The sequence below is a fragment of the Acanthopagrus latus genome, chromosome 21 (assembly GCF_904848185.1).
Source record: "Acanthopagrus latus isolate v.2019 chromosome 21, fAcaLat1.1, whole genome shotgun sequence".
In the NCBI taxonomy this organism is placed as follows: Eukaryota; Metazoa; Chordata; class Actinopteri; order Spariformes; family Sparidae; genus Acanthopagrus; species Acanthopagrus latus.
Window position 1 is genome coordinate 17,992,240 of NC_051059.1, and position 15,007 is coordinate 18,007,246.

At 44.6% G+C, this 15,007-nt stretch overlaps 2 protein-coding genes across 2 annotated transcripts in view; one reads left to right on the forward strand and one right to left on the reverse strand.

Moving 5' to 3' along the window:
- Positions 1-1,416: 1,416 nt before the first annotated feature.
- Positions 1,417-8,535, forward strand: si:ch73-40a17.3 (meprin A subunit beta). Its single transcript, XM_037083344.1, has 14 exons — positions 1,417-1,569; positions 1,683-1,701; positions 1,802-1,852; positions 1,953-1,996; positions 2,114-2,192; positions 2,740-2,857; positions 2,976-3,154; positions 3,730-3,948; positions 4,188-4,340; positions 5,570-5,785; positions 5,896-6,363; positions 6,465-6,644; positions 6,910-7,051; positions 8,024-8,535. Exons 1-14 carry the CDS (start codon positions 1,495-1,497, stop codon positions 8,238-8,240), a joined length of 2,160 nt encoding a protein of 719 aa, XP_036939239.1. The 5' UTR covers positions 1,417-1,494; the 3' UTR covers positions 8,241-8,535.
- A 323-nt stretch (positions 8,536-8,858) lies between these two features.
- Positions 8,859-15,007, reverse strand: part of phlpp1 (PH domain and leucine rich repeat protein phosphatase 1) — a 51,165-nt gene continuing 45,016 nt past the window's right edge. Inside the window, exons 10-17 of the mRNA XM_037083343.1 lie at positions 14,346-14,501; positions 13,812-14,012; positions 13,020-13,182; positions 12,751-12,881; positions 12,384-12,497; positions 11,715-11,909; positions 11,335-11,563; positions 8,859-11,216 (exon numbers count right to left, since the gene is read on the reverse strand). Of these exons, the coding sequence (XP_036939238.1) occupies positions 9,888-11,216; positions 11,335-11,563; positions 11,715-11,909; positions 12,384-12,497; positions 12,751-12,881; positions 13,020-13,182; positions 13,812-14,012; positions 14,346-14,501 (2,518 nt within the window). The 3' untranslated portion in view covers positions 8,859-9,887. The remainder of the gene's footprint in view (positions 11,217-11,334; positions 11,564-11,714; positions 11,910-12,383; positions 12,498-12,750; positions 12,882-13,019; positions 13,183-13,811; positions 14,013-14,345; positions 14,502-15,007) is intronic.

The following is a 15,007-nucleotide window of genomic DNA, read 5'->3' on the forward strand; positions in this document are numbered from 1 at the left end:
AGTAAAGCAGGTCGTGTTGGTCGTGTTTAGAAACTCTTCCTTCAAACGAGCTGTCAGGACCTCTGTGACATTATGATGTCGTAACTGTACAGTCATCACCCTCAGCCACAGCCCTGGGTGCAAAAACACCAGTGGAGCTCATGTTGAAAAACATGGTTGGTCGATGTGTGCTCAGGCCTGTGAGAGCTGACCAATCAGAGCAATATAGAAGCACGTTAAAGAGACAGCAGAAGATGAATAGAGGTGCTGCAGCAATGGACAATAATATGAGTGAGTGCTACCTCCGTACTTTCAATACCCTACATACTTCTACTAACGTCATTTACATTACAGGACTTTGTAATCAACTTATCTTGAGCACTTCAGGAGAACATTTTCTAATGCAGCTGCAACAAGACAAAGAAGAAGAACAGTCAATAGGTCCACTACAGGTTGTCACCGCATTCACTGAACTGTACGTAGACAATAGCTTTTCAAGGTTGAATCAGCAGGATTCTTTGTCAGATTGGGTGAATGTCATTCTCTGTTCAATGACTTGTGCTGTTGAGTCGTGGAGTCGGTACAGTGTTGGTGGTGACTGTCTTGACGTAATTCTTTTGTGTTTCTCAGCATGTTTACCTGGATTGGAGCATCTCAATTTGTCTCAGCATTCAAAAAAGTCAATGTCGCACAAGGAAACTGAAAAAAAAACAAAAAACTCTACAAACAGCTGTCACAAGCTTTTACTACCAGGACGGCAGGGGAGTGTAGTCTGGCAGTGTAGAGGAATTTGACAAATCCATGTTGTGATTTTTTTTTTAGGATAGACTATGTGTTGATGCAGCTGCCTTTTACCAGAACGCTTATGAAGTATTGCTCTGATGGGGTTTGAGGTAATGGTTATCTACGACGAGGAAAAACTTTGAACTGTCGCAGGAGCCACTGAGAATAAAACAGAACTGCTCCGACAGGAGGCTGCGTTTTCATTTGCACAGCGAACGATTACAGTGGAAAGAAAGAACACACATCGATTTATTCTGGATCAATATGCAGGAAGTGGTAGTAGCTCTGTTGCTTTTGGATGCGTATTATTGGCATGCTGCAAAGATGGGGACTGTATTTTCCAAACAGCATCAGTTTATCACTGTAATAACCACGAAAGGGTTCCATAAAAACAAAACATTACAGTTTCAGATTGTACTCAAAGTGGATCTTGTTGGACTCCAGGCAGATGAAGCACGTTACTACCTTCTCTGGCAGCTCAGCAGGCTCTGTGGCTGTCGACTCACTGCGCCATGCCGTAATCTGCAAATGTGTAAAGATGTGTGAGCAGATAGAGAGGATTGAAGTTGCTCTATAACTCAGACCCTTCACACCTCTGTCAATTATCAACCTGTAATCACGTGTCTTTTATTTTATTTCCCTGTATGCTTCTCTCCAATTTTCTTCTGAGCGTCTGTCAGAGCTCATTAGGTGTCAAGCGCACTGTCCCAGGCAGAGGGACACTGTTAGGACATGGCGGGGAGAAAATCTACTGGTGGACTCGTTCTTCACATCGTCCTCCTCTTATGTGGCTCTACCCTTTGCTCGGTGAGAAAACGTGTGTTTGTTTTGTTAAGATACTGTCGTGAGAATGCAAGAAAACATTGACATGAACTTTATACACTTCAATAACGTTTACATTTTAATTGTCTTTTGTATAGCCCAGAGCAAAACTACCAGGTAAGTGGTTGATTTTTCACCCAAGAATGGTTAAGACTAAACCTATTGTCGCTTTAAGTTTAAGTGTCTTCACATTTGTTTGTCATATCCACTCACCCAGACTATGATGTCGATGGTGGAAGGGATCTCGACATTTTTGACATCAACGAAGGTGTGTAAAAAGTAGGGAAAATATACAAAAGTGTCCAGACTTGTTTTTTTATATATATATAAACCTATAAACCAATGTTTTTTGTGGTTGGTCTCCACAGAGGCAGGCCTGAATCTTGTGGAGGGAGACATCGTGCTTGATGAGGTATGTTAATTTAACTGCTTTTTTTTCATCCTTTCCTGTGCAATTTAGTTTTCACCACCTACCGTTACCTCATTATGTTGTTCCAATCTTTGTGATTGCTTTCATCGAATGCCACAGACGCAAACACGGAATTCCATTATTGGGGATCAGTACAGGTGGCCGAAGACGATCCCATACTACATGGAGGATGACCTGGGTAAGACAGCCTGTTGGGGAACACAGATGGACTTATACAAAACATTCACCTTTATTTGTCTAGTGCTGGCAGTGCTGGGCATTAACTGCAGGTGTTATAACTTCAGTATTTTCATTTCATAGTTAAGTTTCATGTCAAGTTTTACATATCAAAATATTATGAATTGAATGTTAAACCGCAGCTCATCGCATCAGAAATAATGGAATTATACCATTATATAGCAGTGACAGTGACATTCTTCCTCTTTGAGTGCATGTTGTTACTAGCAACTTTGTATCTCAGTGGTGCAACCTTGTTTTCCGTTACTGTACATATCAACCCGCACTGACTCAAATTCACCTCAGAGACGTCAGTTGAGAAGACGTGTAACACGTGCGCCACTGGGTCTATACTATGTTTGATGTTCAGCCACTTACATGTGGGGCCCATGGAGGTAATCCTCCGCCTCAATAGGTCTTTTATGAATTTACGCTGCACCGTGATCGATCTTGAAAGGGAATTTGGAAGACATATTTTTCCACCTTTGATACGTCTTCTTTTTCTGCAGAGATCAATGCCAAAGGTGTGATTCTGAAGGCCTTCGAGCAGTACCGGCTCAAGACCTGCATCGACTTCAAGCCTTGGAGCGGAGAGGAAAACTACATCTCCATCTTTAAAGGGAGTGGGTAGGAACAAAAACCTCATCTTTTCTTCGTGCGACCAGATGGCCAGACAAGCTGTAATTTCTCAAGAACTGATGCGTTGTATACACCGTGTTGTTTTCTTTTCTTTTCCTTTCAAAAGCTGCTTCTCCTCTGTTGGAAACCGTAAAGTTGGGAAGCAGAGATTGTCAATAGGGAAAAACTGTGACCGCATCGCCACCATCGAACACGAGTTCCTTCACGCTCTTGGTTTCTGGCATGAGCAGTCCAGGGCCGACCGCGACGATTACGTCGAAATCATGTGGGACCGCATCTCAGAGGGTACTGAACCTCTTTGCTGCGTCTCAGCCAGCTGAATTATAATTCTTTTTTTTTTTTTTTCATTCATGCTCCCTCATATCATTTATCACTCCATGCCGTGCTTACTTCATGACATCCACTTGCATGTCAGATTGAAAGGCTTTTCACAAAGTTCACATTCTAATCAATCAGAATAATCACTTCAGTTCACGCAGTTTTTCAAGAGGCCTGTTTTCCAGGACTCAATGGAGAGCACTTCATGCAGCTACTGATTTATTGCTTGTGTGATAAACATGTGCATGTGTTGTTAGCCTGCCTGCATTATCTGAACAAAAGATAAACTAAAGATATTATCAGCAAATAAAGGAATATCACACTTCGTGTATGAGTAGCATTGACCTATGCTCAACAAATCGTCAAATCAAAGTGTGATTAAAGAGGGCTTGGATATGTCAGCAGTATTTTTTTTTAATCGTTTTACAACTGTCAACTGTTAATAAGCAACTTTTACAAGTCCCACGTTTGAGGAATGGAATTAGACGATGCGATATTGAATTCAAACCTCGCCGACACCTCTGCATACATCCGATCTGCAGGGAAGGAGCACAACTTTAACACCTACGATGACACCACCTCAAGCTCCCTGGGCGTGCCCTACGACTACGGATCCATGATGCACTACAGTAAAAACGCCTTCCGCAATGGCACCGAGCCCACCATCGTTACCAAGATCCCCGCTTTCAGTGACGTCATCGGCCAGCGCATGGAGTTCAGTGACAGCGACCTGCTCAAGCTGCACCGCCTCTACAACTGCAGTAAGCGTCAACCACCAACACGTGTCAGGAAGAAGTGCTCTGTCAGCTAATTATGATTAATAGTTAATAGATTAATAGTTCAGTTAATATCAGCTGTCAGTCAGATGCTTTATCTTCTTATTTCATGCCACGTGGAAAAGTGTGGATGAGCAATTGAGTGGATTTCTCTTTATTGCGCAACCGCTTTATAGAGGTTCAAAGTCTCACACCTGTGAATGTGTTTATGAAACGTCTTCCAGCAAAAGGCTCCACGTTCCTGGACTCATGTGACTTTGAACGCGAGAACATCTGCGGTATGATCCAGGGCCCGGGGGATAAGGCAGACTGGATCAGAGTCTCCACAGCTGCTGGAGGGCCCAGCACCGACTACTCCAACATGGGCAAATGCACTGGTGAGAATGATCTTTCAGGAATGCACATGACAGATACAAATGTTTGCACTGACGGATTAGTTGAGACATTTACCACGTTTATCTAAGAACAACACACACAAGCCCATAATTCACAGATGTATATTGATAAAGTTTTCGCCTACTGCAATTTTTGCTTCGTTCAGCACTGGCTCCCCCCCAACAAAATATGTTTCAAGGGCAATAACTACGTAGGTGGGCAATGAATCATCAAAGAAGACATCAGGAGCCCAAATCAAATCAAGTGGGCATCTTTTATATTTAGAAATTTTTTTGTATTAAGTTCCCTCATTGCCAGTTTTGAACCTTCTCATGTCCTGGCGGTACAGAGGAACACATACTGAGGGGGTTCAGGCTTTGACACAACACCGGCGCCTCCTCCATCAGCAGGGTTTGTTTTCTTTTCCAGTGTACAGCATCCACAGTTAATTCAGTTGATCCACTGTCACATGGGGATGGAGATCAGGGAAAATAATTACACTTTCTGATTTTGCCTTAATTTTTGTGGGATAAATTGAGCCTGGTGGCAGGCCGACTAGCATAGTTTATAGAGGACCAATCTTTATGCAGATGATGTCATGTTTTTTAAGGCCATTACACTGTAAAATCAGTATTTACTTCAGAATGATAAGGAGAAGCAACAAAGTTGTCTCTTTCCAGTTTAAAACAAATCAAGCAGTAAGGATTATGCCCCCCTTCTCTCACATTAATGAATTAGCCTACTCCTAACCAAAGCATATCACCAGAGTGAACATTAATTGCTGTAGCTACCAGTAGCTAGTTAGTCCAGTTAGCCATGTAGCTAGTGGCCTGGACTGTGGACTGTGACAGGCCTGTGCTAGCTGGTTAGCATGGTATCCTCTGTAAATATCTGCAAAAATACATCAAAATTGTTTTTTGTTTTTTTTTTGTATTGACCTCTGAGGATAACTTCAGTTTGGGTTGTAGGGTTTGGTTGTTTTCAAATCAAATTGTTTCATATTGCACCTTTATGTTCTGACTAGGAGGGGCGCCCTTCACAGCCAGTATGAGCCGGAGCTACCAAAAAACTGTTTCGGTGTACAATAAGGAACGTGACGGTTGTTTTGAAACAGACTTCAGAGTTTCACTGCTATGTGTTCTATTGGTCCGTCTAATCATCCACTGTGCAAAGTGTAGCGAAATAATGCTGAGGTATGAGATTATTAATCAAGTGAAACTCTGATCTTTAGGCTCGGGGTATTTTATGCACTTCAACACCGGCACCGCAAACACTGGGGATACAGCTCTACTGGAGAGCAGGCTTGTTTACCCCAAAAGAGGATATCAGTGTCTTCAGTTCTTCTACTACAACAGCGCCGGCCCCAGCGACACACTGAAGATCTACGTGCGAGAGTACGACAGCGCTAACCTCAGTGGAACACTACGTCTTATAAAGACCATAGATGGTGACTTAAAATTCTACTGGAGCTCAAAACAACAATTTCAATTCTGAATTCAAGTGATTGTCAACTTGCTGTTCGATCAATTCTGTGCTTCACCTGATGTGCTGTAACAGGATCCCCTCAGGAGCTTTGGCAGCTGCACCACGTCAGTCTAGACGCCAAAAAGAAATTCCGCGTTGTCTTCCAAGGGGCCAAAGAGGGTTCGGGGCCCTCGACAGGAGGAATGTCCCTGGATGATATCAACCTCTCTGAGACCACCTGCCCAGAGTTTGTATGGCGAGTGAAGAACTTCAGTGATGTCATGGATAAGACCCCGGCAGACACACCTATCTTCAGCCCCCCGTTCACCTCAAAGGAGGGTTACACCTTCCAAATGGGGCTCTACCCCAGCGGTAAGGCAGACTACCCTGGTGAGTTGTCGGCCTACGCTCATCTGGTGGCCCGTGAAGGTGACACCGGACAGACATGGCCATGTCCCTGGAAACAGATCACCATGATGCTGATGGACCAGCACCCACACATCCAAAAGCGCATGTCTAACCAGCGCAGTGTCACCACTGACCCCAACATGACGGCAACAGGTGTTAAAACTATTTAAATTGTTCTTTACGTAAAAAAACAAATTCAGACAATAAAAAAATGCTGTTTTGCTGTGATAATGTAACAATATCCTTCTCAACAGACTCCAACCAGTTTTTCTGGGATGACCCGCGCAAGGTGGGGGTCGAGGTCACAGACACAGATGGGTCCAAGTACTTCCGAGGGCCAGGCGCCGGCACCCCGGTGTATCTCACCCACCTCAGAGCAAAGAGCAGGGATTTTATAAAAGGAGGAGACGCCATCTTTCTCCTCACCATGGAGGGTAAAAGCTCCAGATCACATAAAAGATATTTTGTTCAAAGACATCAAATCACCATGCCCGAAAAGCAAGCCATTCATCCTGTCAGACATTATATGAATCACTTCATCAGTATGCTATAAACTCATCTCTACCATCCATGATTCAAATGCCCTCTTGTCAGAAAAAAAACACTACAGTCAATCATGCGATACAATCATTGCCTGTTGTTCCATGCTCCTCCACATGGATCCACTTGACCAATTTCTCATCTTCTGTCCCTCTTCAGATGTGTCTCATCTGACAGGGGTGCAGCCTCCACCGTCAGTAAGCCCCGCCCCCGGCACCACTGCAGCCCCTGGCGTCTGCTCAAATGTGGAATGTCTGAATAATGGAGTCTGCGTGGTGGACGGGGGGATGCCTGAATGCAGGTGTGTGCTCTTTGGAAACTGAGAGACAGAGATGGGTATGGCGTGTGACAGAGGTCTGAAATTGAACCAGTAATGGTTGTGATGACGCAGCGCGCAGTGTAACCATTTGGCTACTAAGGTTCTCGAGGTGCAATCAAAAGGGTCCTGTCTGACTTAAGTGCTTTAAGTGTTCATCAGTGTAGTTTTCAATAACTTTAATCCCCCATGCAGATTCCCCATCACTGAAGGCTGGTATATCATAGATAATGACAAGTAATTGTTGTAATTATATAAAATATGTCTTAATAGGAGATTTTTTTTTTGGTGAAAATACTTGCCAGTGTCCAGATGCAGCCTTTAACTACATTATGTAATATGAACAGCTTATATGTTTATGTAGCGTTAAATAAATGAAAAATCGGGAGGCTAAATTGAAATGTTACAGTGCAGCATAAAGAAAAGGAACTGGGGGAAACAGCTAGCCTTAATAAAAACACTGGTCCTAATCAGAAAAATGCTGAATATCAGATCTGATAACTGAACAGACCAATAATGCCAACACCAAGTATACAGTTTATACATACATACATTTAAATATATGTTTAATTGACTTTTTACTTTTGATACTTGTACATTTATGGCAAGAATATATCAGGTACTTTCATTCTTTTCTTAAATACTATTTGCATGGATGACTTTCACTTTTATCAAAGTTATATTCTTACACCATATCTTTACTTTACTAGTATGGCTTTGGGATACTTTATGCATAAACACTGTAGTTTACAAAATGTCAAACTATTCCTCCAAAGGCCTTCTGCCATCCAATATTAGAAAGAAGTTTTGTTTGTGTATCACCTATTTGACCCTCCAATAATGCACTTCATCTAGATGAAACCCCAGAAGAGATTTCCATCACTCTGTAGATGCTGTAAGGGAATATGTTCAAGTCTGATTTTTTTCGCCCTCTCATCCTTTTTCTTCACTCTCCAGGTGTGATGTGGGTGATGACTGGTGGTACTATGGAAACCGCTGTCAGAACAAGGGCTCCATCAAGGATAAGACCACCCTTGCACTTGCCTCCTCTCTGTCTGTGCTGGCAGCAATGCTGATCATCACATTAGTCACTGTCATCTGTTTGAAGAAGAAGTATAAGAAACGTGCCAATGATGACGGTGTCATCATGAGAAACACTGGTGCCACCTGTTGAATATGCTGAATATCTTGTAGAGCGGGTTTTGGATTCAGAGATGTTTAGCTCAAGCGTTAACCCTAACCCATCATAAACTTCAGATCACAACATTGTATGAGAGTGCCCCCCTCTGGTCATCCAGTGGAAAAAACGCAAACTAAGAATGTTATTGTAAATAAGATTATTGTGTAATTCTAAAGTTTTATGTGAACAATTTTTACAATCAAATGTGAATACGAATTATTAAAAAGCAAACCCCAGACACCATGTCTTATATTCACAAATTTAAAATTTATTATACCAAAGACAGGAACATCTGTGTTGTCTCTTTTCCTTGTGGATATATTTGTTTGTATTACTGAACTTGACACAGTCATGCCGGTGATAACAGTTACTGTAGGAGGGAGGTGGGACTAATATTGAGTGTGCATGTATGTGTGGTTGTGTGTGTCTGTGTGTGTGTTCGTGCGTGCATGCAAAGTTCCATCTGATTAGTGTTCAGTAGATACAGTGATGACTACAGGACATCACAATCAAACAAAGTGGAGCAAACCATCGCAGCCGTGAAAGTTAAATTGCATGGAATGTTGTTTCTGACCTGCAATTGCACATATACGTACATTTGTATGCGTGTGGGTTTGTGTGTGTGTGTGTGTGTGTGTGTGTGTGTGTGTGTGTGTGTGTGTGCGTGCATGTGTATTTGTGGGTCTACGTTGTAGGATAAAAACGGGGGTGACGCCTCCATAACAGCAAACTCTTAGTGAACCTCACATCCTCCCCCGCCACTAAAAACCTTCACCGACATACAGGTACGCAGTTCCTTTAAAAAGCATCAGTATACAACATTTTCTCTTATTTACAGTCATTGGAAAAAAAAAAAAATCACCATTTCTCTCAGAGAAGATTAGTAAAAGTGACTGAGTCACCATAAAGAGTATGCAACTCCTAGGAGTTAGTATTTAAAATTTCTACAAAAAATTTCTATGCCATTTTACGGGCCAAGAGCCATGATTTACTGAAGAAATACAGTATTTTAAGTGCCCTATCTACAACAGTTAAGTGTGGTATTACTGGTGTACCATTCGACATAGTTCATTGATAATAAAAAGATTATGTGTCTCTGTTTTTAAAAAGTTCTTTCAGCAACTTCACTGCTTTTCACATTAAAAGATATGGTAAGTTCTTACAAAACAAACAAACAAACAAACCATGGAATTCGTTATCCATATTAACAAGTGTTGTGGCGAGCTAATGCTATTGCAAAGAGACTAGTGTTTGATTACATACTCAGCTGGATGTCTAGTGTAAAAATCAGAGTTCCGCTGTCTGTGAGAAGGGCACAACCATGGACACCAGGAGCTGTGTTCACAGGCTATTCAAGAGGGTTGAGTATCATTAAAGGGCTCATTTGCTTGTGTCGTTCTATGAATTGCTTGGGTGAAAACAGATGGAGCAGGTTACAGTGCATGGTTTTGTCGATGATGAGGCTGTGTGGAGCGAGGAAGGCTGTTTAGAAAAAGCATGATCACACTTTTTCATGTGCATTGTACAGCCTCTTGAGGAATCTCATTTGTTTGTGTCCATATGCGGAAAAAGGTTGATGGCAGGCGTCTGTGCATGCTGCAGCTGGGAGGGAGATGAGGCCGTCGTCGGTGGTGTTGCTTTTCAGAGAGGGGTGTCGTAGTAGTCTGTGGGCTGATCGGTCCCAGGCGGCTTCTGCTGTCTCTGCTGATGCTGCTTCATGATTTCCTTCACCTCCTCCTCCAGCTCAGGTGGGATGATGAACTGGTCGTCTGGGTCGGGCTGGGCCGGAGCTGTGAAGTAACCCCCGGACTTCTTAGAGGGAGCGTCGGCAGCCACCTCAATAAGGTTGTGACTCTTCTCCTGGCGTGCCACTGACCCATTAACCCTCCTTTTGCCTGCCAACTTTCCTCCGTCCCCGCCTCCTGCTCCAACTCCCTGCCAAGACTCATCTCTATCCAGGCCATTCTCAGCCTCACCGAGGCTCATGTCGAGCCCTTCCTCCAGGGGCTCTGGGGTGCATGGCGGTGGAGGAGGTGGAGGAGGTGGGGGAAGAGTCAGCAGGGCGCGCTCCTGGCTGGAGGATGAAGGTAACGATGCTTGGGGTGAGGACGAGGAGGAGGACTCTGCCTTTAAGCAGTGGACATCCGCCTCGACTTCCACACGGCTCCCGTTAGAGAAAACTCCAGCGATGGGCTCCTCATCCTCGCTGTCCAGCCCGTTGTCAGACAGGGCGCTGGAGAAGGTGGCACTAGACAGCTGCCTCTGGAAGGAGCCTGCTAAGCAGGCAGGATGGAGGGCACAGCAGCTGCGGGCGGAGGGCAGCTCTGAACCTGGGAACAGGTACTGGCAGGGCTGGGCGGTCGTGTGGGCCTGCTGGTGCTGTAGGGACAATGGATGGGCTTGATGGTGCAGGTGCATGTGAGTGTGGTGGGGCTGCTCGTGCAGCAGCACCAAGGAGCTCTGCGGCGGCTCATCAGACGAGGCCGTGGAGCCTACCTCGCTGCTCATCTCGCTGGTGCTGATCTCGCTGCTGATTTCACTGCAGGAGGAAGGCGGCACAGGGAGAGAGCCATCCGAGGGCCGCTCCTTGATGGCAGAGGACGATGGGGGGTAGGGGCCCAAGCCGGGGCTAGGTGGTGGCTGGGGAGGCTCAGAACAGCAGCAGGAGCAGCAGTCTTCACTCACACTGAGCTGGACCACAACAGCGCTGAGGCTGTCTGTGCAGCCGTAGCCCTGCGCCAGCGTGCACAGCTTCTTGGCGGCAGCCAGGCCGTCGGGGACGTTGCGAACAGCCTCCACAGCCTCGGTGGGAGACACAGCATCCCACAGGCCCCGGCTCCCCAGAATGAAGAACTCATCCTGTGGGGTGAGGGTGACTGTCTGCACGTAGGGACAAGGGATGACGGATGGGTAGAGGAAGGAGTAGCCCATGATTCGCGTGGAATCGGTCACGCCATTCACCTTGTTGTCCTGCGGGAAAAGAGCATAAACAACTCAGTGCTCATGCAGCACACATTTACAATTGAATTCACGTTAATGTACTCCCCACTGATTTCAATGTACTTGGGATGCTCTCAAGGTACTCTACCTCAGTGATAATAGCTCTGTGCTGCCTGATCCTGCGGTATTCCTCCTCAAGCCCTACGTTGTGAAGCAGAGACAGCGACAGCGGCTTTCCGTCACGACACAGGATGGCCTGGCACTTGCCCACATTAGCAGCTGTGAGGGTGAAGCAGCCGCCGGGGTCAGTGGGATCGTGGCGAATGTGACAAAGAGCCGCTGAGCCGCCCAGTTTCTGCCCCGCCGTTCCAAGTTTTCTGCGGAGGCAAAAGAAGAGGAGTCGAATTAAAATTCAGTGTCCGTGGATTAACTGTGCAGATCATGGCTTGTGCTGAATCTTAAAATACTGCATGTGAGGGATGATTTGTAACAAAAGGGGACAGCTGATAAAATGCGCTAAATTAGAACCTTTGCATGACGAGGAAGGTGTTGGTCATGTAGTCCTCCTCGCTCTTGGTCTTGTGCAGTTCCTCAGCCAACACGTCGTTCATCGTGCACTGCAGAAGGTAGGGCACTTCCACGTTCCTGTCGCCGTCAAACACTCCGTACAGAGCCTCCCGACTCCCACAGAAACTGTTCACAGAGAGAGCCGCGACGCACAGTCTGGAAAGAAAACAAAGAGAAGGCCAGGACGTCTCAGTGAGGAAACAATACGGTCTTCAAAGACATAATAACTCCTCTGTTCTCGTATTGATCAGACTGTTCCACACACTAATAAACAATGGAGACAATGGATGCCGTCTAGGATTTGTCGGACTGAAAGAACATTTTTGATCAAAGCAGACGGGCCTTTAAGCATCGCTCACACATATGGAAATGGAAACGAAAAATCGCTTGAATCTCTTCGTTAACATGCACATTAAAGTGTGGAATTGCCAATTTAGTCCATGAAGAGATGCTCTAAAGATTGTAAGTGCTTCATGCTTTCAATAAGGACTTCTTAAAGATTTCCTTCATTTGAGTCATCCAGCTTCAACAATGCACATTCTCAAGAGGTTTGGATTAGTGAGGCTTCACTGGACCACTGTGATGGCGGTTGTTTGCGTGTGTTTTTTATCATTGACTGATTGAACTCACTTGTTCTTGACGCCCGAGGCCTCCGTGTAACCATGACTCCACACAGCAGGCCCACCAGATGTCTCACTCGACGAAAAGGTTGGAGGCGGATCGATACGGAAGCAGCGAATATTACTGAAAAACACCAAAACATGAAATAGATTCAACTCACTGTTGTAGAAGAATAAAGATACACAAGCTATTGACAGAAATCTATTCAGGCTGTTTGTTAAAAGTTGGTTTTGTTTAGTGATTAGTTTGGATGACAGTAATTTTGAGTGATACTTGGACCATTAGGAAAAAAAAAAAAGATGATACTCCAAAATGTAGGTTATAGTCATATTGTCAGATCTGCACTGAAACTACTGGAGAATAAATAACGACATACTTGAGCTGCTCAAGGGTCTTGTGGTCCAGGTTGAGACGAGGGTTTCCGGTCAGGTCGAGCTCCTGAAGTTTCGGAGGCAGATTCTCCGGTAGAGTGATCTCAGTCAGCTCATTGCAGCTCAGGTCCACGCACTGGAGACATAGGAGCAGACGTGAACATACTGTAAAAGCTCGAAGGCCTCATACATAACGCTGCTACACACGCTGCTACACACGCTGCTACACACGCTGCTACACACGCTGCTACACACGCTGCTACTACTGTCTTACTTTCATCTCCATCAGCTGCATGACCTCAGGAAAGACCTCGATGGAGTTGGAGTGGGCGATGAGCGTGTGCATCCGCCGGCAATTCATGATGGTGGTGGGCACAGTCTTCAGCATGTTTCCACTCAGGTCCACCTCCTCCAGCTCCTCCAGCTTGGCCATTTTACTAAAGATGAAAGAATGAGGGGAGAGCATTAGGAGAGTTTTGCATGTAAAAGGATTATATAAGTATCAGGGTGACATCTATCAGTTAAAATCCTTACACTACATTCTTGGATTTTTGTACTTTTGTTGAAAGAATCTTTTGAAAAATGTCCACTTACACTCTTTGACACCATTTCAGACTATATTCTTACATCTTATAGTCTAAATAAGTTAGAAAATAGATCAGAATAAAATCGAGTTACGTATCTGACAGCTATGTCTTGTATATCTCGGCACGTGTTGTATGTTATTTGTGTCATCAGCAAGTAAAAAAGTGCAGAGGACACAATTCGTTTGAGTTAATTCAGACACACAAACAATTGTATAAACTTTCAACAATAAAATACCCAGAACAAATCTTAATTCTAAGAAGAAAAAAAATTAAAGGATCATTGCTAAATAACTATGCAAATGCACAATCATGAACATATACACCAATATACTGTTCTTTCTCAAATATCAATACCAGTATAAGCCCCCCCAAAAAATCTATATTTAGTATAAATAAGATCAATAAATATTCAACAGGTGAATCCAAATTGTAAAATACAGGTGAGTGTGTAAAGAGAAGAGCAAATGTATGTTGTTCACCTGGCTGGGAAGGTCTGGAGATGGTTGTAAGCCATGTGGAGGACACGCAGGTGTGTGTGACCCGTTAGCATGGGCACACACTTGTCCGTCAGCCGGTTGTTGGTCAGGTAGAGCTCCTGCAGGATGCTGTGGCTCTCCTCTGATAGGCTGGATGGCGGCAGGTGCTCCAGCTTGTTGGCTGAGGCGTTCACGCATCGTATGCTGCAAGAAGAATATGAAAATACAGACTCATTTTTTGTGCCTGAAAAATATTGATGAGTCACTTTTAAATACAAACTTCTGCACGAATTCGTCCCTATGTGACCCCCGTTAACAACCTCTCCCTCTCCCATCCTAGTTCTGCTCGGCTGTTTTTTTATTTGCCTGTCATCCTTGCCCTTGGATGTCTTGTCCTCGATTAAAATCCAACTCATTATTTCTGTCCTTCATCTTCATATATACCTGCGTTTTCCCCTCAGGCTTAATCTTCCTGTCAGGTGTCGGGTGCGTTATCTGATAAAAGACGAATCACTTGCGGCTGATGATTAATGTTACCTGTCAGATTTGAGGAACAGGTTGCAAGGCAGCTCCACCAGTTGATTGTGCTGTACGTCTAAAACCTCCAGCAGAGGGCGCTCCACTCTTTCAGGCAGCTTCTGCAACTGGTTATGTCCTGCACTCAGCTTCCTCAGACTGTTGCTGCAGAACAACCTGGGGCACAGAGAGCACACAGATGGTTGGGTCAGTGCTAGGACATCGAGGATAAGCGTATAGATTATTATGATTGTACAATGGTGTTTTCAATATACAGACAGATATGCAGATGAGTAAAACTTCCACGCATTTTCCTGCACAATTGGCTTTTTGAGTGAGTGGGCTGTAATTGAAGTGGGCTGAAACAGTCATGGAAATGAGGAGGAGGAGGAGGAGGAGGATGGGGGCGAGGATGAGGATGTGAAAACAGAAAATAGCAGCGCCTCTAGCGGAGCCTGCAGCTGGAATTCATCATTCTGACACGTATTGGGTAAAAAATAAATCAGCAGACAATGAGGGGACCAGAGGAAGAGAAAGAGAAAAATTAAAAATAGGGGAAAGGGAGGGGGGACGGTTGACAAGAGCTGATGCGAGACAGAGCGAAGAGGCATCTGAGCTGACCTTCTAAAAGGCTATATAAAGAGGGGAGAGAATAGACGAAGGCTGTGGAGGTTACAGGCTAT

What these genes read in the sequence shown, in the direction of transcription:
- si:ch73-40a17.3 (XM_037083344.1), top strand. Translation starts at nt 1,495, where the DNA reads ATGGCGGGGAGAAAATCTACTGGTGGACTCGTTCTTCACATCGTCCTC. An exon ending in GAGACATCGTGCTTGATGAG is followed by an intron (nt 1,997 to 2,113) that starts GTATGTTAATTT and finishes CGAATGCCACAG; the next exon opens with ACGCAAACACGGAATTCCAT. An exon ending in TCCATCTTTAAAGGGAGTGG is followed by an intron (nt 2,858 to 2,975) that starts GTAGGAACAAAA and finishes TCCTTTCAAAAG; the next exon opens with CTGCTTCTCCTCTGTTGGAA.